At 32.7% G+C, this 20,702-nt stretch overlaps 1 protein-coding gene across 5 annotated transcripts in view; it reads right to left on the minus strand.

Annotated features, from left to right (window-relative positions):
• Nucleotides 1-20,702, minus strand: part of RFX3 (regulatory factor X3) — a 290,574-nt gene that overhangs the window by 255,451 nt on the left and 14,421 nt on the right. The window contains exon 2 of one of the 5 annotated variants that reach the window (XM_076008666.1): nt 9,603-9,710. The exons of 2 other annotated variants lie outside the window; for them this stretch is intronic. Coding sequence is in view for 2 of the 3 variants with exons in the window: in XM_076008665.1 (XP_075864780.1) it covers nt 183-285 (103 nt within the window). In the remaining variant the exon portion in view is untranslated. Of the gene's footprint in view, nt 1-182; nt 1,316-9,602; nt 9,711-20,702 lie in introns of those variants that run through there. 2 more of the 5 variants (XM_076008665.1, XM_076008664.1) reach the window with 2 other exon arrangements.

The raw sequence follows: 20,702 nt of genomic DNA on the forward strand, positions 1-20,702 counted from the left end.
CATCATCCTGAATGGGCTGGCAACTGCATTTCAACTACTTAGAAAGGAAAGGAAGTAATCTGGGTGTAAATGTTATCTCAAACACCAATTATGAACAGCTTACATGTACTCACAGACACTATGCCTATCCCTCTGATGCCCTTTACCCACCCACTCACACCCCAATCCCTGCTCTTTTTTACCTTTCTGAATGTCAATGGAAGACCTCTCTTTTAAGTGCTCTTTGTAGTAGAAGCAGAAGTTCACACAACCAAACTGCTGCATCTTCCTATATAACCAAACCATTATTGAGTAGGAGAATTATGACATCAGCAGTATGTTAGCCAATTACTCTAACAAATAGTTAATCTCCACTGATACACATGCTATCATGTCATTGGCTGAATTTCAGAAAGTCTACCACTATTATTTTTCTACCTTTAATTAGGACTTACTCTGATACAGGTTTGAGGTTTGGTAGTTTCTGAAACCACTACGGAAATGCATGTGCCATACACATTTATTTGACTGCCATTTTAGAATGCCAAACCCGGACAATTTGCAGACCAACACATGGGTATCAATGAGAAAAAGACTAACCTAGGAGTCTCATATTTGTGCTCTCATTAAAACACCCTGAGTAGTGCCTGAAAATTTTATATTATAGGTGCTCCAATGCTCTTTCACTGTTTCCCTATAAACTCTGTGTGCTAGCTATTACTCATAAATACAGCATGCTTTTAATCCTACCTGGGGCAGATTTGGTGGGGGGTGGGAGCCATTAGTAGATGGAAAGGAAGAATTCTCTTGTGGTTTCTATACCACCACAGAAAGCTAGGCTAACTGAAAGCATTTAAAAATATGAACTATAACCACATAACAATGTAAAGAATAGTCAAACATTGTTTTCTCTAAACATATACAGTAATGAAAGAAAACAAAGTTCCTTACCATACTAACTATTGCCCACCACAAAAAAGGGAAAAATCTGTCTCAAAATCTTATGCATAAAAAATACTATTGAAAAAATTCAGACATGAGATCCCATATATGGCATGTTAAAAATATTCTGTTTTATGTACTTATAGTTCATAATTTATAGAGAATGTGATTAAATTACCTCATATTCTTTCCATAAGCCAAACTCAATGTATTCTCTACCATAAAATGCCAGAATGACCAAGTATCCTAAAATATTAAAAGCAAGAACAATTAGGTTAATATTAAAAATGAATTCTTTGATATCTAAAAGCTGTGATTATTTTAAATTATTTTTGAATAAATATTAATTACCATAATTATTTTTTCTTTGCATGAATTTATCTAGATTTTTTAATATTTCTTATTTAGCCAAAAAAGACATTATTTTGATTTTACATGAAATTTTTTATTTTTCAAAGAACAGAAATCAAAAAATAATCATACTATTCTAATAATCAGAAAAAATTAAGTGAGGGAGAATAATGAGAAAAGGATTCTTTGAAAGAATATATACTTTTAAATTGTGAAGCGAGAGCAAACAATTCTGGAAATCAGCCTGCTAATTTCTTATATTTAGAGAAGCAAAAGTAAGAATGGATTAGCAACTGGCATACATATGCTCATTCCTTAAAAATAATTACTTTTTAGGAAAATTTAAAAAGGAGATCTTTTATTTAGGGAGAACAATAGGCAAGGTTATTTTAAAACTAATGATCTTTGTTGTTAATAAAGTAAATTTAGGGTAGCAATAATATAAAACATACACTTATGTGTTATTTGTTTATATATGTTCATACCTTTTTTTGCCCTAAATTTGGTCCATGATATCAGAGATCAACTTAGTACAGAATATATCTGATCATTTAGTCAACTATAACACCATCATAGCTGCCTGTCATGATTTAGTTTTGTTTTCTTTTTTTCTTTAAAGGTAAAGGTGATATTAAGTGACAGTTGCCATAAATTTTTATATTGGTCCATTAAACTAAGAAAAATAACAAAGCAAACAGGCACAGCTGAGTAAATATGAACAGGCAACAGTCTAAGTACACATATTTGGGGTTACTTGAAGAAGACAAGACAAGGATCACTAAAATAATCACAGGTGTTTTCTGTGTATTTAAGCAATTACAAGTCAGATGCAGCAAAAATGCAATAATCTACACTAATTAACACACTGGAGTTCTCAAAAAACCTTGGCAATTTTATCCCTATTATCAGATTTTCCTGTTGCTTTATTTTAGTCATTAAGAAATGTAGTATATTTTCTGAAATGAGGTATTATTGTACACATGTATTATCAGAAACTAAGCAACTAAATAATATGTCAAAAGAAATTTGAGCACCATGATTACGAGTTAGACATATTCCCAATTAAATGATTATAAGATAATTTGACTTATTCCTTTAATTCTAATCCTTTTCTCCAACTACCCTTGTAGTTAAAAATTCAGGCTATTTGACAGTTATCTGTGGTCCTTTACTGCTCTCCAAATGGTTAAAAATAAAACCTCCTCTTTGAACATATCCTTCACTATTCCCCACCTCATTTTGAGCAAATACCACAATTACTCAGGATCTTGCCACTTTTAAATTATTCCAACTTCCAGAGCTACATCAGTTTACTAGTGATACAAATTTGTCTTGGCCACTCATCATTTTAACCTTAAAACCCAATTCATTTCTTAAAAACTCACTCTTGTATATTATTCAATTATTCATTTAACCACTTCTGTATGAGCGTTGACTATAGTCAACAGCCACAGATGAATGCATATAGCCGAGCATCAACTTTAGCCGTGATATGAAGGTGCACAGCTGAGCATCAACTTGAGCGTTAATAACAAAACTTCTACAACGGTACTCCGAATGGAAGCAATACAACCCCTGTATTACATCAGAAAATCTCATGCATTTTAGAGAAAGACATTTTCCAGCACCTTACAATAGTGATAAAACAAAAAGGAAAAATCCATTAAGAAGATGTATTGTATGCTCAAAAAATAATAAAAGGAGTATTACTAGATACTATTGTAAACAATGTCATGTTGGCCTATGTGTGGCCCCATGCTTCGAAATTTATCATACCAAAGAATAAAGTTTATCATAATATTCAAAAACTTGCCTTATTTTTTTATGATATGAATGAAATAAAACTATAATTTTGAATTGACTTTTCTAATTTTTCATTTATCAAAATAAAATTGTGAACATTTAAAAATAACGTAATAAAAACATATATGTATATGTTACCTATTCTGATTTACATTACAAGTAAAGCTGCCTGTAAAGTAAAACAAGCTTTCAGTGCTTTAAAGCTTTCCTCATCACACATAAGCAAAACAGATTCATCATCAATGCACAGCACAAACTATTGTGTGGACTATGAGTGCCGGCTGTGGCCAAGGTTTCGCCGCCAGTGAGCGCTGTACAGAAGTGGTTAAGAAAGACCTTGGCCAAGCATGGTGGCTCACCCCTGTAATCCCAGCATTCTGGGAGACTGAGGCAGGTGGATTGTTCAAGGTCAGGAGTTTGAGACCAGCCTGAGCAAGAGTGAGACCCCGTCTCTACTAAACATAGAAAGAAATTAATTGGCCAACTAAAAATATACAGAAAAAAATTAGCCGGGCATGGTGGCAAATGCCTGTAGTCCCAGCTACTCGGGAGGCTGAGGCAGAAGGATAGCTTAAGCCCTGGAGTTTGAGGTTGCTGTGAGCTAGGCTGATGCCCTGGCTCTCTAGCCCAGGCAACAGAGTGAGACTCTGTCTCAAAAAAAAAAAAAAAAAATGACAGCTATGTTGGGTACAACATGTACCCAAATTAAATGTACATGGTCCCACATACAAATAGCTCACAGATGACCATGCCACTCACAGCAAGATACCATCTCCCTAACATCCAAAGTTAGTCTACAGAGCCCTATTTTCATTGTTTCTTTCTATATTTCACAATGACTTTCTTTTCATCTCTGGCAAAACTATTTATATCTCACCCTTCAACATTTATTGAATTATTACTATATGCTTGGCAATGTGCTACAAGGTGATTAGGTGCTAGAGAATACAAGGATACAACAGTGAGCAAAACATGGCTATTTTGCGGTCATGTCCCTTTCCACCCACTCCCAAATACTGTCCTTTTCCCATGGCTCTATAATTCTCCTGGAACCCAGTGATCTTTCATCATTTTTACTCTCATTTTCTCATACCCTACACTACCCTGAGACACAGGAAGAGGGACCACTGTCATGGACTTTAGAGAGCCTGCTTTGGCCCTCAAGTCAGGTACTACCCCATGAGGCAAGGACTCTACACAGCCCTGGGCCATGCTTTCTTACTCCTTTAGGGTCTACCTCAGGAGATCCTCAGGACCTGGATATTCCACGCACAGATGGAGATTTAGGCATACTTACCTCTAGGCCCAACCGGTAAACAAGAGATAATCTTGCAAGGGGTGGGGCAAGATTGCTTGGGGGATGAGCATGTGGGCTTGCTATGGCAAAGAGCCTAGCATATGGGAAAAAGGAGATAGACTATAGGACAAGGACCAGATGACAGAGGGTCAGTTCTCCCTTTGCCACACTATGTTCTAGAACAGAACTACTACAAAATCTGAGAATTCTAAATGGTCATTCACCTAATGAGATGTATTGGTCAAATTAGGAGGTTAGAACATGTTTTATTTAACAGTTTCTTCACTTATATGCACCATTAAGGTATATAGAAATATAATGAGTGAGATTCTGTTTGTAAATTCTTGCTCCCACTGGTATTAAAGATGGGTCTGATTCTCACATCCTATTTCCACTGATGGTTCCCCAGCCTTCATTGTAACCAACCAAATATTATAATAGTAGTAGCCTCAATAGAAGTAAAAGTAGTAAATGTAGTGTTCATAATACCTCCTCGGGGGTGCTATCATGGTAGGCTAGTTAGGCTCTTTTATACCCTTGGTAATATTTACAACCCCACTGGCTAGTTGTTATCTACATCTTATCCATGAATTTAAAGTAACAGATTAGCAGAAGTAGTATTCCAACCAACGTCTTTCTGAATTAAAAGCCCAAATTCTTTACCTTATGCTTCCTTTCAGATGACTGAGAGAGATTTACTTGATTTCAGACTTACTCTCTGTTAATATATCCTACACATATATGCCAGATTCATCTCCCCAAAGGACCACTTTCATCTTCACATCTCACCCACTTTTAAAAACATATACTTGCTGGTTATGATATAAACAGTTAAGTTCCAAATCCTAATTATTTTTCCTTTCCACTCCATCTGCTTCGTCATTTCCCAACAAACTCTTCAAATTCTTTACACCAAAATCATACTTGCTTCCACCCCCATCACATGCTTACCCTCTTCCTCACAGCAAACACACCTCCAAAACAACATTTAAGATCCACCTCATGCCTTACCTCTTCTCTGAAGGTTTCCCTAACCACTCAAGCCCATAATCTTTATTATTCTATTTTTCTACATCCCCATAACACTGATAGCCTCTAATTAGTAATTAACAGGCATACTTAACATGGTAAGAACTCCCAAAGATATCACACCCCTTTTGACTTCAAATGACTATACTGAGTTAATCTTGTCAGAAGGCACTATAGGAAAGACTGGTAAAGTGGCTCTAGAGACAGAGTAGCTGGCTGAAAATCCTGCCTCAATCATATATTTGCATAGACTTTGGTGTTAAATTTGCACAGTACAGTAATATGCAGCACTTCTTTTATGATAAGCATAGTTTCAGTTCTGGAACCCATTTAGATCTTGAATTTTTTGACAATTCAAAAGAACTTTTGTTCACATGTGTTGCACCCAGTTGTGCACTGGTAAATGTTTAATAACCAACTCTTCCCCTTCCCCTCCCCATCAAAAAAAAAAAAAGCCAGATTTATAGTTTCTGTTCATTTCCATAGTGTAAATACTCCCAGCATGGCTAGCTTAAAAGCTAGCAATGTGACATCTTGAATGCAGAGTTAAGAAGAGATGAGCAACATTGACTCTCTCAAGCTGTAAGAATAGGCTTCAGTGTATCATTAGTTGCATCTATCCATATTCATCTTATTAAAAAATAAAATGGATAAATATAATAAATATTTACTTATTTTAAATGACAATAAAACCATTCCACATTAACATAAAAAATGTATGAAATATAGCCAAATTTTCCAAAACAAAAGATTTGATGAGAAGAGTGGAATTATTTTGCATTTTTATACATTTCTTTAAAATCTTGCTTAATAGAAGACAGTTCAATTCTCACATCTACTTCTGCACACAATCTGCTGTTTTGGTTGAAGTATAGGAAGAAAATGCAGCTACATCCTGAAAGGTAGTTGAAAAAGGGAGAACTTCCTGGGGCTGAGGAGTCTTCCACTTGTACTTTGAGAAGAATTTATATACAATGTACTTCTGCATAAAAGACTTTGGTGTGAAGAGACCTTACCAACAGTGAGAGTCTGGAGTAGTTTGGTAGTTTAATTAGGTTTTCTCATCTAGTAATTATCTCAATTTGAAGAATTCTAAATTTAGACTACTCTGAAAAGAAAGTCCATGCTATTTCAAATGTGTATATTTACATATATAGGTATATGAATGTATATACATACATACATGTATGTATACATGTATATATACATATACATATGTATATACATACATGCATGTATGTATACATGTATATATACATATACATATGTATATACATACATGCATGCATACATGCTATATTGCCTCCAAATCAATCACTCAAAGTGCTAAGAATATCAAAGAAAGAAAGATAACTACAAAGTAAGAACTTGCCCATTTTTAGGAGAAAAAATTCTATGCAGCAAGAAAATTTATGAAGCTAATGTATGAATCTTCACTGAGCTGAACATAATATTCAATTAAGCATAAAAGGTACAATTATGTTCTACATTTTTACAAGTGGACAATTATACCATACATGATAAGTCATAGTTACATATTCATTGATGTCCAAAAAATGACTGCTATCAGAATATAATTATATTTTAACTCTGAAATTTTAAATTTCTGAATTTAATAGTTTTGGCAATATTTAATTTTTTAAAATGTCATTAAACATTTTAACAATATAAACATATAAGTTGTAGTCAAGAAAAAAAAATTAGAGCTACTGGTATCAGCTACTGGTTTTATCTGAGAGACTGTATCTATGCAACATTAAGTGCTGTTTCCCTTGGCTCTAAAAGTATTTCTTTAGCCTGGTATTCATCTCACCCTTAAAATATCAAGGCAATGTTAAGCACACTCTGTGCCTCTTCCTTTCCTTAAGCTTGGGCTGAAATTACTCTCCTCAAAGAATTGAAATAGGATAGCCGTTGACTAAACCAGTTTAATCCCACAAGCTACTTCAAACCCTTACTATATTTCAAACCATTTCTGTTCTTTTGCAAATATTATCTTCTCATTAAATTAAATGCCTTTATGGTTACTTAAGCAACAACAGAATATATTAAAATGTAAACTATATTTTGTAAATCAATGATGAGAATGTTGAATATTTTTTCAGGGATAGGTTAAAAAGTACCAAAGGTAGTCAGATTTTTATGTGACTCTACGCTTGCCTTACTTCTTCTAAGCAGAAGCTATATTCATTTTCAGTTATCTTATATCAATAATTAAGCTACTTATACAAGCCTGGGAAATTTAGTCATTTCTCCTCTTATACTTTTTTACATGGAAGAAAACTTTAAAGAGAGGCTAAATGTTTAAATAATATATGTCTCTCACTGTACATATTTACTAAAATGACTAAATTTATTCTATTAAATTCCTACTATTTATGCAGTACAAGTATTTCATCTGTTAGTGCACAGTTTTCCTATCAATTATCACTCTTATAATATTTAAAGATCCTGCCCCAAGATGTAAATCTGTGAACAAGAGGGGTCACTTGATAAAAAAGTTTACTCTAAAGAATTCCTAACCACTGACCAATACTGAAAATGACTTAATAAACAATGCATAGCATCCCTCTGTGCAAACAATTTTTATTGTTTCTGATTACATCCAGTTCCATATTACTGTTTTCAGCTGCCACACTCTCCTGCAAAACCCTCTTCATATCCTACACCACAAAGACTAAGCCAGAATAATGAAAATGACAATACTAGCCACCATAATTTGAGTACTAATTCAAGACTGTCATGCTAACCTCCCTATATATACTTATCCTATTTTATCTTTCATTTTATAACCCTATTGAGTTAATAATATCCCTATTTTTATATTAAAAAATCTGGCATAAAAGCAGTCATGGAATTTATTTAAGGATAATTAGCCATCAAATAACAAAGACAAAACCTGGATTTCAACTCATGTCTCTTATTCAAAAGACTAGGACTCACATTTTTCCCTAACAATTTTGCAAGCTAGCACATCTCACACATGTGTCAGAAATTTTTATTTTTTTTAAGCTAAAGACACAGTAGTCTTGGATATTTATGGAAGTAGAATTGGCATATAAGTGTCTCACATAGCATAGTCTGGGTCTTTGTGGAAATTTCATAATCCCATGCAAGTACTACAACAGCCTTCCATTAATACTCTGACATTATGTCCTGACAAAAATCTATATTCAAGATTAGTTGCAGGAGGTAATCTTCACACAGATCTCCTTCATAATATTGAACCTGTGTTTGAGTCTTCAAGAGTGAGCTGTGATTTAATACTAACATACTGATGATCTACAGTGCTTATACCATACCTCATGATGTCAAAGATAGGGACAAAGTCACGAAATATTACAATGTGTACCAGGTCAGAATACTCAACTACTAAACTACAATACAGAAAGTTGATAGGCAGTACTGTTCAATAAGGTGCTACATAATCACTGCAGATGTCACTATACTATGTAACAAAATAAGTAGAACTATCATTGAAGGTATAAGAGCAACATAATTTTTTTTCTAGAAAAGTAGACAATTCACTGTTATTTAAGTGAAGCCTAAACTCAAGTATTAAACTCACGGTGGCTTTACTGGATTATTAAGGGACAAGTAACATTAAAAATATTTTAGAAATCAATAACCTAGTGGTGAAACTTCCAAAAGTTGAGTTATGCCTGAGTATTTACATTGAATTGGACCAAGAACTCATCACTCAGCAGGGAAAAGCTTCTTTGGTGAAGCCACACTGATCCCTGGATCTATGATGTCTCACAAAAAGAACTTTTAGTAGGAAGCTAATACAATATTAGATAGGTGTATTAAAATATCTCAATGGGGAAATGCCACTGTGGGTAAGCTATTATTATAGGGATGTAAAGCCACTTAATCACTGATAAACATCTCTACCTAAAGCAAATTTATTGTTTAAAAAAATAGCTTATACTGTACCATTTACTTTTCTATGCCATGAGCTTGCTTAAGAGGTTGATTTTACCTTTTGCTGAAGCTGTGTATTTTCTAATCTGTTTAGGGCAGCTGTCAAGTAATCAGAGTAAGCAGTGCCATTTTAATAAGGAAGTCTTTTAATGAAATATAATAGGTCACAAATACCTAATTTCTGCTCTTTACTGTAATTGCCAGTCTTACTATAACTGCCACTTTAACAATCTTTTCCAAATGCTGACACAAAAGATGAACAAATGAAGGGTATTACCATGTGTGTATATTTACAGCTTATTGCTGTCAGAGACTGTAGTTCCACTCCCAGCTCAGCAGCTATATGAGGATCTGTTTCTTTTGATGGAAGCATCCAGTTTCATTCCTGTTGTGAATGTATCTGAATTAATCTCCTTTTCATAGCTACACTAATACATACTAAAGGCTACAAAGGAGCAATGTTGACAAAGTTTCAGCACAATATTACACCTTAGGAATATCAAAGATACTTTTACTGTCACTGTAAAGGATTATGGATTTTACTACTTTCTTCCTTCCTTCCTCTTTAATAAATTCTCTGCTCCACTAGTTATTAGTTCTTAATTTCCAAAAAAATACTGTTTATATATAGTTCCAATAACCTATTTTCTTAGATAAATTTTAAAAGTTTATGATAATCATCAGTTTTACATGAACAGCTACTTGAATCAAAATCACAAACATAAAATTACAAAACTGCTGCAAAATTAAAGGATCTCAAAAGAGAAAGCGCAGTATTTTTATTTTTAAAAAGCACATTATGATTATTTTGCTACAGTTCAATTTTAAGTATTTGATAAAGTAAACTCTTTAAAAATACTACCTTAGAAACTTTACATAATAATCCTTTTTGTTTTGAGTATACTATTTTTTTTTTACTATCAGCTTTTAAAATTTGGTACTATTATTGCTATTTTAATACCAGAAGTCCTGTGCACAAACAGTAGTAGTTTTGTAAGAAGTCTGTCCATTTTTGAAAGGCTAAGCTTCCCCAAATCAAACTAGCTTACTGTGAAAAGAAAACCATGACAACTGTTTGTACCTCTTGCTTTATTATTACATCCGGCCTGGTCACTCTTAGAAATTCAATCTATTATGGTTGCTAGGAGTCTGTTGCTGTGCAACCTAAAAGGGTATGCTGTGCTTTCAGGCTAAGGAGTGCTAATAAACCTGTAGGCTTCCCTCTATGGGTCTGACCAGTGTGTTTAAAGGGCTTAATACTTTTCAAGAGTGATTGGCCCACAATTCAAGACACATCCTATTAAAAACAAGTCACACTGAGAGATTTCTAACAAAGGGACAAAATGCTAAACATACACAAATATTCAAAATGTATCCTCAGAATCCCTAACTAATTTGGTAAAACAAACAATGAACAGATTATGATCTACATTTCAATTATATCACCTACCACCAAGTTTTTATTTTTATACAGTCCCCTAAAAGGTTATAATAGATATAAATGAACTGAGCAAGTTTCAGGGGAAAAAAAGCAGAACTCAATACCTTCAACTTTTATTTTTAAAAAAACTATCATATAAACTGCAATAAAAGAAAATTAATCAAACCTAAGACCCCATAAATCATGTAGTAAAAACAAAATGCATTCCTCCCAAAACTTATTGAAAAAGTAAAGTAATTCTAAATTTTATTTTATTATAAAAACAGATAATTTTTATTTTTCTTTGTATCCCTTTTGGTCAGTAATAATTTTATATTATTCTAAAATTGATTCTATCCTATTATATATACATTCTATAACTTTAAAGACTAACACAGGTTATTGACATAAACTCAACACAATTAGATAGCATTACCTGAATGTAAATGAGAATAAAAGTATAGTAGAGTCTATCAATAAAATACTGGTAATCAAATTGCATGAAATAGATTTTAAAAAGTAAATAGAGCTTACAGGAGGACTACTAATTCTTTTAAAAGAAGAAATTGTATTGACTTATTTACTTATAAATGTTCATAAAGTATTTGAAGACAAAGATGAAGTTGTTCTACCATACAATATTAAAAACTATACAGAAAAATAAAATTAAATAATTTAGCAATCATTTTCACCATAAAAATCTATCCAAAACTTTCCAGGGGTATTGTGGCCATATTAATGCTGCCTGCAGCTTTTGAACGTTAAAGTTTTTTTTGTTTTTTAAGTCAGACAACATTCTCTCTATATTCGTGGCTACATTTAGCCCTTCAACTTAACTACTCTGAGCTGGGAACCCTTTGAATAATCTGTCAACTGCATTACCTTATTCTTTTTTTAAAGAATCTGTCCTTCATTGTTGCTTTCATTTCTTATCATTACATACCATAGGAAGCAAAGTAAAGAAAATTAACTATTGCTTCAAAAGTACCCAGGAACAACAAACAGGAATGTGGAAAAACTACCGGAAAAACAAAGACAAAGAATCCAATAATAAAGGAGAGCTGAAACAGGCTAAGAAGTGTAAAGGCAACATCTGACCAAAGAACTGAGGCTGGGGCAAGAGAATGGCTTGGTTAAGAAGGTTTAGAACTAACTGAAATAGCCTATAAGTAAAGCCAAGCAGAGCAAAACAGAACAAATGGGAGAAAAAGGGCAGATAAATGATAAAGACAAGCACACACTAGGAAAAGCAAAACTGAAAGAGGATTTGCACAAAGAAACATGAAGATTCATTTTACAGATGGCAAGAAAAGGAAAAAAAGGAAAACATTTATGAAAATTTATATTCAGTAAATTTATATTTCTTGCTTCATCACTGCTTCTTAAAAAAACATGAACTTAGAACATAACTTAGAAAAAAAGTTCTTAAAATATTCAGTGATGTCCATAGACACTTACAATGTAAAAATCAAGAGATTAGTAATTTATATATTCCACTTAATTTTACGAAGTAGTAATCTGAATACTTTCTAGTTCTCATGCAGAATTTTAACTTAATCCTAGAGCTACAGGGCCTAATGTATGAAAACTTCCTTAAAAGTAATTAAATTAATTCTTTTCCAAACAAGAACATTAAAACATATATACTACACACATACACACAGTAGTCGATAAAGTTATTAAACTTAGATTCTACTTAGGAGTATACTACACACAGGACATGTGTTAGGCAAATGCGTTAACTTCCAAAAGAGTTATTTAATACTTTATCAATTACTAGTCAAGTATATTAAATAATTCTAGAAGGATCTGATCTGAAAGAATCACAGTTCTACACTGGTTACATTAATACTTAGGATCCTGTCAGGTACTATTAACCAAAAGGCAAAAATAAAATCAATGGGGGTAGATATCCAACACTGGAAGTATTGTTGCAAAGTGCCTTTTGGTATTCATTGGGTCTGTGTCTCCTCAAAGCTATGAAGGTGCCATATAATTTTAAAGTGTGGCATCCTTAAACTATACACTATGTAGCTATAGAGAATAATATATTCAACCGTGCAATTAAGCCTCTTTTTTTGCAAATTCTAGTTTTCTTGAATTAACAACACCCTATCATATTTGATTCATTTCCACATACCCATGTGCCCAAAAAACTTTTTCTTAAAACAAAAATCCTCAATAAATGTTACCAAATAGAACTAAATACTGATATTTTTAATTTCATAATTTTTTTTATCAAGAATCATAGGCTTTTTGATATATCACATAATTAGGGTTAGTAACCAATGACTTACAGGTTAGAATTCTTTTTAGTACTCATTGTATTTTACAAAATAAAAGGAGAAAAAAAATCATTATGAGGGCCACAAATACATAATTTCTCCTTTTTCCTGATAGAATATTTCCTTATTTTGTTTCTTCAAATTATTTCCATAATTTGTTTGGCCAAGGTAAAAAAGGATTTTAATGCATAAAGAATTTTCTTAATATTAAAATAATAAAAGGAATGTGGAACAAACTGATTAGAAGAGTAATATCAATTAAATATACATTTTAAAACTTCTTAAAAATATGTGAGGTGTAAGACTTTGGGGAGCACTTTTACTTTTTAGCTACTACTATTCACTTTAATACATATAAATACTTTAAAAAACATACTGAATCAATTGATTTTTGTAATTCATAATTGAGGGTACTGAAAAGGGATCTTGAAGTACATTCTATAAATCTGAGAGATTTCAGTTACATCACATTATCAACACCAAAAACTCATTTATATATTTCACAATTTTTGGTGAAAGAAAAATACATAGAAACTCTTTAGAAAATGTAAAAGAAGCCATCTTAATAAAGAGGTAAATGTGACTTTCTCCCAGAACACTAGCAAATAGTCTTTGAGGAATCTATACTAAATTTGAAAATTACAGAGTATTTAATATGAACTCAAAATCTGAGACCAGAAATATGAAAGTTCACAATTCAAAATCTTAAATTTGATACTTGGGTAGAAACTAACTTTTATTCTTTTCATGATTGCTTTTAAACCACTTCCTCCATCTACAGGGGAGATGACACAACATGCAAAACAGAGCAATGGACCAGCAATCTGAATACTAACCCTGATTCAGCTGTGTTGGATCTCTTTCCAGAGGTAAAAAAACAAAGGGAATAATAATCAGACAGCTGCAGAGGAGAGGAGTATAGTTGAAACAAGACTAACCACAAGTTGTTAACTATTAAAGCAGAGTGATAGATACATGGGAATTCATTTCATCATTTCATCATATGCTCTATTTTTATAATATGTTTAAATTTTTCCTTAATAAAAAAGTTAGGGGGAAAAACATGAGAGCAGACTGATTGCTCCCCCAAAGTGTCTTATACCTCACATATTGTTTCATAAACACGATGGTGGTACAAACAAGTAGTGATGCTAAATTTGGCTTCTTTAATTTTTAATGTTAGAAATAACCAGGTATTCATCTTCAACAGACGCTGGCCCACAAGTTGCTAAAATATATGTACAGCGGACTCACTTCGGACACAAATGCCTGTGCATATTTGCAAGTATAATCATTTAACCAGTCTTTAAGGATGGAAACCAGGACAAAAAATGAATACTGTTTATATAATTATATAAGTTCAAACAGAGTAAGGCAGAGTGTTTTTTTGTTTTGCTTAAGTTTCCGCAGAAATTTCTACTTCCTCAACTTAAATATGTTAAAAAAAATACAAATTTATATCAATCATATTTTGTACCATTTTTGAAGTATTCCAATACAATAGCCTCAAATACTATGAAACTGCATATTTCATAATGGATGACAGGCACATAATGCTGAACATTTGACATTGAATTGAAATGGAAAGTATGATTTTGACATTAGTATACTAAAATCCCATTCTAAAAATATCAGTATGACAATCTATTTGTCAAAATAACAGAATTCAAGACAATTTGCCTCCATTAGTAACTTTTATTTATCTAAACAATCTCTCATTTATGTCTCTGCATACACAAAGTTTTACAAATAAATCCAATTTATAAATTATGATTAAAGATGACTAGATGTTAGATATTTATGCTATATAAACAATGACATTATAGTTTCACATCTTACAAGACACTGAAGAGCATTTTCATCACAGAAGCCATCATATGCAAAGACTCTTTCTCTAGTTTAAATTGCCATAAACATAAACAAATTGAGGGTATAACCAACCAAATTAGCCATCTGGTTAATTCTAATTTCTATTTGCCTATTATTATGATTTTTATTTTTACTACTTCATGTACAATTGCTGTTCAATTATTTAGAGTGTATTTTAGAAATAGTTAAAGGTGTTTCAGAAGAAACTCCAACTTGGAAGCAGGTAAGGTAGACTTGAAAAATTTAATTTTGAAAGGATCTCAATGTGCTTGATTCCTTATAGAAAACCATACTGGTCCACACACTTCAATATATATTCTCTCTTTCTCTCTTTCTGGTTCTTTCTCTCTCTTTTTATATATACATACACACACACAACACATGTACGTGAAAAGGCTGTACATTCAGAGAAAGGCATATAAAAATGATAACAGGGGACAGAGAAAAACAGAAAGTGCTATGTGAGGACAGATGTAAAAAATTAGGACTCTTTAATATAGAAGGAAGACTATCATCAATCAAAGCATCAATATCATAAATATACCAAGCCATATTTGAAGAAATATCCAAAATTTCATTCTTTCAGGTCTTTGTTCAAATGTCACCTTCTATGCAAGGTCTTCTTAATTATCTTATTAAAAATTACAACCTCTCCACCCTCATTGCCTACAGTTTCTATCCGCCCTCTTTCTTCCTTTATTTTTCTCTATGGCATTTACAACCATCTATTGTAATACATATTCATTTATTTTCTCTCTCCCTCATCTCCAATTTTTTAAATGTGAGGTTTTTGAGGGCAGAGGCCAGATTAGTTTTGTTCACTGTTGTATCCTCAACTTCTTCACCCACATTGTATATACCAGTGTGTGCCCAAGAAATGAATGAATAAAAAGTGAAAAATAAGCATATGCACTTAAACTTATTATAGAAATTGAAGGGCACTCCTTGAGTCTGGAGAGAGATTAAGATGACTTCACAAATGGTAGTAAATTCAGCAAACTCATCACCTCAAGAGATGGTACAGAATGAAAATATACTGATTAAAATGAGAGCCGGATAGATTTGTAGATGACAACTCCATATAAAAACAAGGTTTTACAGTGTAAAGTCTCTTTAGTAGACATCAAAGCAGATAACTCTAACTTTCCATAGTGCAACCCTAGTTGGAATATCACAATACAACTATAGATCTGACTACTGTAGTAATTCCATTCTGATACCACCAGTTGCTTTGGTGTAACCCTGGAACTCAAGTCCTGATCCTGCACTTCTGACATCCCAGCAGGTACAGTAAAGTTAGGCAGAAAAAGGAGAAACTTGAGAGATGTGGAGTACTCAGAGTAGTCCCCCAAAGGCAAAGTTCCCTAATACTCCAAGAGTCTCTCCCATAGCAAGCAGCATTAGGAATCACTGCAACCTGCCACAACTAGAAAACAGGAAGGTAATGGATCGTAAAAGGCATTCCCCAACTTCTAAAACTAAGAAATTAGACTTGTCAGATAAAGAAATTCAGGTAAGTCTAGAATTTCATTTATAGAGGGATATATGAAATTCATACATACATATATAAGTAGGTCAAATGTCATTTGAAAGAGGAAAAGAGACCTGGATTAAGGACAGCCCAAATCTACTGTCAGCTTGATGATCTTCCATTTGAAGAAATATCCTGAAGAAATATCCAAAATTCATAAATTCATACCATTAAATTCACTTTCAAAAAAAAGGAAGTAAATAAATCCAATGGGAATAAAAAAACTGCATTACTCAAAAGATCCTTACAAAATCACGGCTAGACAAAAATATAGAACAGTTAACTGTGTTTTCTATCATTTGATTAAAGGTATACAATCTATGGCTTAATCAACAATTATTCATTGATTGCTTCTATTAGGAAATGACAACAGGTCTTGTGCTGAGTTCAAAAACCTTAATTATGGAGTCTTCTGCCCTCAAGAAGCTTACCAACAATTTAGAAAGATTAAACATTTATAAATAAACAAAAATCTAAATCATAATTCCCAATCAGTAGCAGGGATAACAAGAAATTCATTATAAGTGGACTCATCAAGTTAGGGACCACTCTAACTCTAGAAGAGATGAATTTAAGTAGGGTGGAAAACACATTCTAAGTAGAATAAAGGATAAGAACCAAATTTTAGAGAAAAAAATGACAAGGCAGAAGTCAGGAGATCATATATGATAGCAATAGCAATTGACACTTATTGAATACTTATGTGTCAGGCACAGTGCTGTTTTGCCTATGTCATATAACATAATCTTTGAAACAATCTTTTAAGGTTGATTTTATTAATCCTATTTCACAAGTTTAAATAATCTGCCTAAGGTTCAACTACTAGTCAGAAGCAGAAGTGTAATTAAACCCCAAACCATTCATTTTGAAGTTCATACTCTTAATCAATACACAATACAGTCAGACATCCTTCAGTAACCTAGATTGGTTCCAGGGCCCCAGATCAAAATCCAAGGGTGCCCAAGTTCCTTATATAAAATGGCATAGTATTTGCATATAACCTGCACAAATTCTCCCATATATTTTAAGTCATCTCTAGATTAGCTATAATACCTAATACAATATAAATACTATATGGCTATTATACTTTATTTTTTGTATTATTTTTATCATTATATTGTTACTTTTTATTGTTTTCTTTGTCCAAATATTTTTGATCTGTTGGTTAAATCCATGGATGCGTAGTCCTGGATATGGAAGTCTGAGTATACCATAAGCCAGGATGGCCAGAAAAGAGAAGTTACAGAGCACAGTGATGAAATACAAGTTTGAAAATGGATATGAGTGTAAGCTTCATAACATCAAAGTCTATGCTGGTTTTATGGTACATCATGGCACTCAATAAATTATTTCTTAAATGATTCTGATGAATAGGCAATGAGGAATCCTGAAAAAATTCTGATCCAAGAGAGACATAAAACTCTGAGCTATTTTTAAAAATCCAAAGAATCTTCTTTTTAGAGAATTCTATTAAACCAAATCTTAAAAGTTTAAATAAAAATGTATCCAAATTATAAATTCATAAGATATTAAGACCACATTCCATATTTAAGTTCCTTCCTCCTTATATCCAACAAATAACAAATACAGCAGTTTATTATTTAGTTACTCTGGAACTCAATCTCTACATTCAAATCTCAAATTAAGACTTCCAAATATTAAGCACACTCTGTTCATCTGAATCATATTTTCAATAATTATATTTTCCATTGTATTTTATGAGTCAGTACATATGTTGACAGATCAGAAATATAGTTAAATCCAGATGTAAATTATTTAGATCCCCCCAAAAAATTGTCTTAATTAAGAGAAAGCAAAATCAACTTAATACATTAGATTCTGAGTCTTAGTTCATATGAAACAGCATTAAATTAAAAAAATAAAATCATAAAGAATAAAAATAAGGAACTTCTATATAAAAATGCAAGAGATAAGTAATATTTCATCATACTTTTGTTTATCATAGCTCTTTTTTTATTGAAGGTGAGGATAAATCCAAAGGGAACAGTTTTACAAGAAGGTTTATCTGTGGGGATTTACCTTGTTAAGAGCAAATGACAAATGGTCTTCCCCCATAGGAAACATATACCTGTTTTATATAAATGTATCCTTTCAGACTTGTACCATAAATGAAGCTGCAGAGAGCATCAGGTTACACTGGAAAGTTCATTTGTCATTTTCTTGCTCTCTCTGAATTTCAAATAATTAACTGTTAGCACTTTAATTATTCATCTTTATCACAAAAAGGATACCAAAACTAAGTTCAAGTCTGAGCTCACTGATTTACTATTAATTCTAAACACACACACACACACACACACACAGAGGCATAAGCCTGCACACACAGGGAAAAGGGTAGGGCTTGGGGGTGGGGGTTGGGGGGGACAATAACAGAAAATCTTAGTAATTATTTATTCCTGCCACAGTCTCATACTATTAATCAGTAAACAACATATCCTTCCAAAAACTCAGATTAAGAAAATAAGAAGTCATTTAATAGGATGGTTGCTGGTATTGCTTCTGGTTGCTATGGAATAAAGGGCAGTTCATTCATATACTCATTTTGTTGGTTCACAGTTACTTAAGAGTGCTGCAATACCGTTAAAGCCTAGCTGGGCAAGTCTCAGCTTGTATCACCTATATCAGCTGCCAATATTTTACTTTTGTTCCACAAAAGAATGACCTACAGGAATAAATGTTTCAATTTTTTTAATTAATTAATTAAATGGATTTTTACAACAATCTTTAAAATGATTGGAAACACCTTTACCTTCATCAAAAAAAGTAAAGAGGTGCATGCCAGACCTGAGAACTATTTATACTAGCACATTGATTATGACATGCATCAATACCCAATAAGGGGAAAAACAAATGCTAAGAATAAAACTATAATATTTTTACTTTTTTAAAAATCTAGCAAGTATGGTATGGTTGAGAAAAAAATTTAATATTTTTTCTATGTAATTCTAAAATAAAACAAATAATCCATATAACAAAAATTATAGTTGAAAATAAAAATATTAAGATATTTATCTAAATTTTGAACATAGATTTATAAAACTTGATTTTAATCTTTCTAGAAAAAATATGGAGACAAAAATTATAGATAAAATAAACAAATATTCTGAATACTAATAGCAGCACATATGAGTTATCTGCTTTTAAGAAAAGTTTTGGACTGGCATAGTGGCTCACGCCTATAATCCCAGCATTCTGGGAAGTTAAGGCAGGAGGATTCCTTGAGCCTAGGTATTTGAGACCAGTCTGAGCAACATAGCAAGACCCTATCTCTACAAAAAATACAGAAATTAGCCAGGCGTGGTAACGTGTACCTGTAGTCCTAGCTACTTGGGAGACTGAAGTGGGAGGATTGTTTGACCCCAGGAGTTTGAGGTTGCAGTGACCTATGATGACGCCACCTGGACTCTAGCCAGGGCAAATGAGAAAGTTCCTGTCTCAAAAGAACAAAAACATTTGACAAGTAGTGAGGAACCTGGGGTTCAATAGCCCTACCTCTGACAAACGTTGTATTTCATAGTGTAAGTCACTTAACCTCAGTTTTCTTACCTTTAAAATAATGGGAGGTAGGAAGAGGGGGGTCCACCTGATATACTCCAAAGTCCATTCAACCTTAAAAAATCTGATTAAAAAATAAAATATTCTAATTATGTCTCTACTGTAATCCTATGTATGTGTGCCATTTGGAAGCGTGTGTAACTCTAGTAAGAGACTTTTTCACCTCTCTAATCGCTACTGTAGCCCCATGGCTGCCTCTTTTGGTTGGCTGTGCTGGGCCAGACATAATAAAGGGGCAGAGAAATATGGCAGTAGAATAGTGAAAAAGAGACAGGAAGAAAACGTGAAGTTGGGCTCTAGAGAAAGGAAGACACTCACCAGAGAGGGTTTGAGGTTACAGACCCAAAAGCTTAGCTGCTATGCAAACAGGGTCAGGTTCAAAATACAGACAGGTCAATTCTTGGATAAACCTCTCCTTTACAAGTGAAAAGACAGCTTTCTTCCAAATTAGAGCATTAAGCTGATTGCTACAGGGGAGTTACTCCAATATAAGTAGACTAATATTATTATTCTCACATTGGAAATGGCTGGTTTTTAAATTCTATCATAGAACATAAATGCAGTGGTGGTTTCTTTTCTTCAAAAAGAAACAACTTTTAAACAGTAGAATAAAATTGACTATGCTTTTACTGATACTATGTAGAGTATCAAACAATAAAAAAACAAATAAAATTATACTTTAAGTATAAGTATTTA

This window comes from Microcebus murinus, chromosome 12 (genome assembly GCF_040939455.1).
Source record: "Microcebus murinus isolate Inina chromosome 12, M.murinus_Inina_mat1.0, whole genome shotgun sequence".
Classification (NCBI taxonomy): domain Eukaryota; kingdom Metazoa; phylum Chordata; class Mammalia; order Primates; family Cheirogaleidae; genus Microcebus; species Microcebus murinus.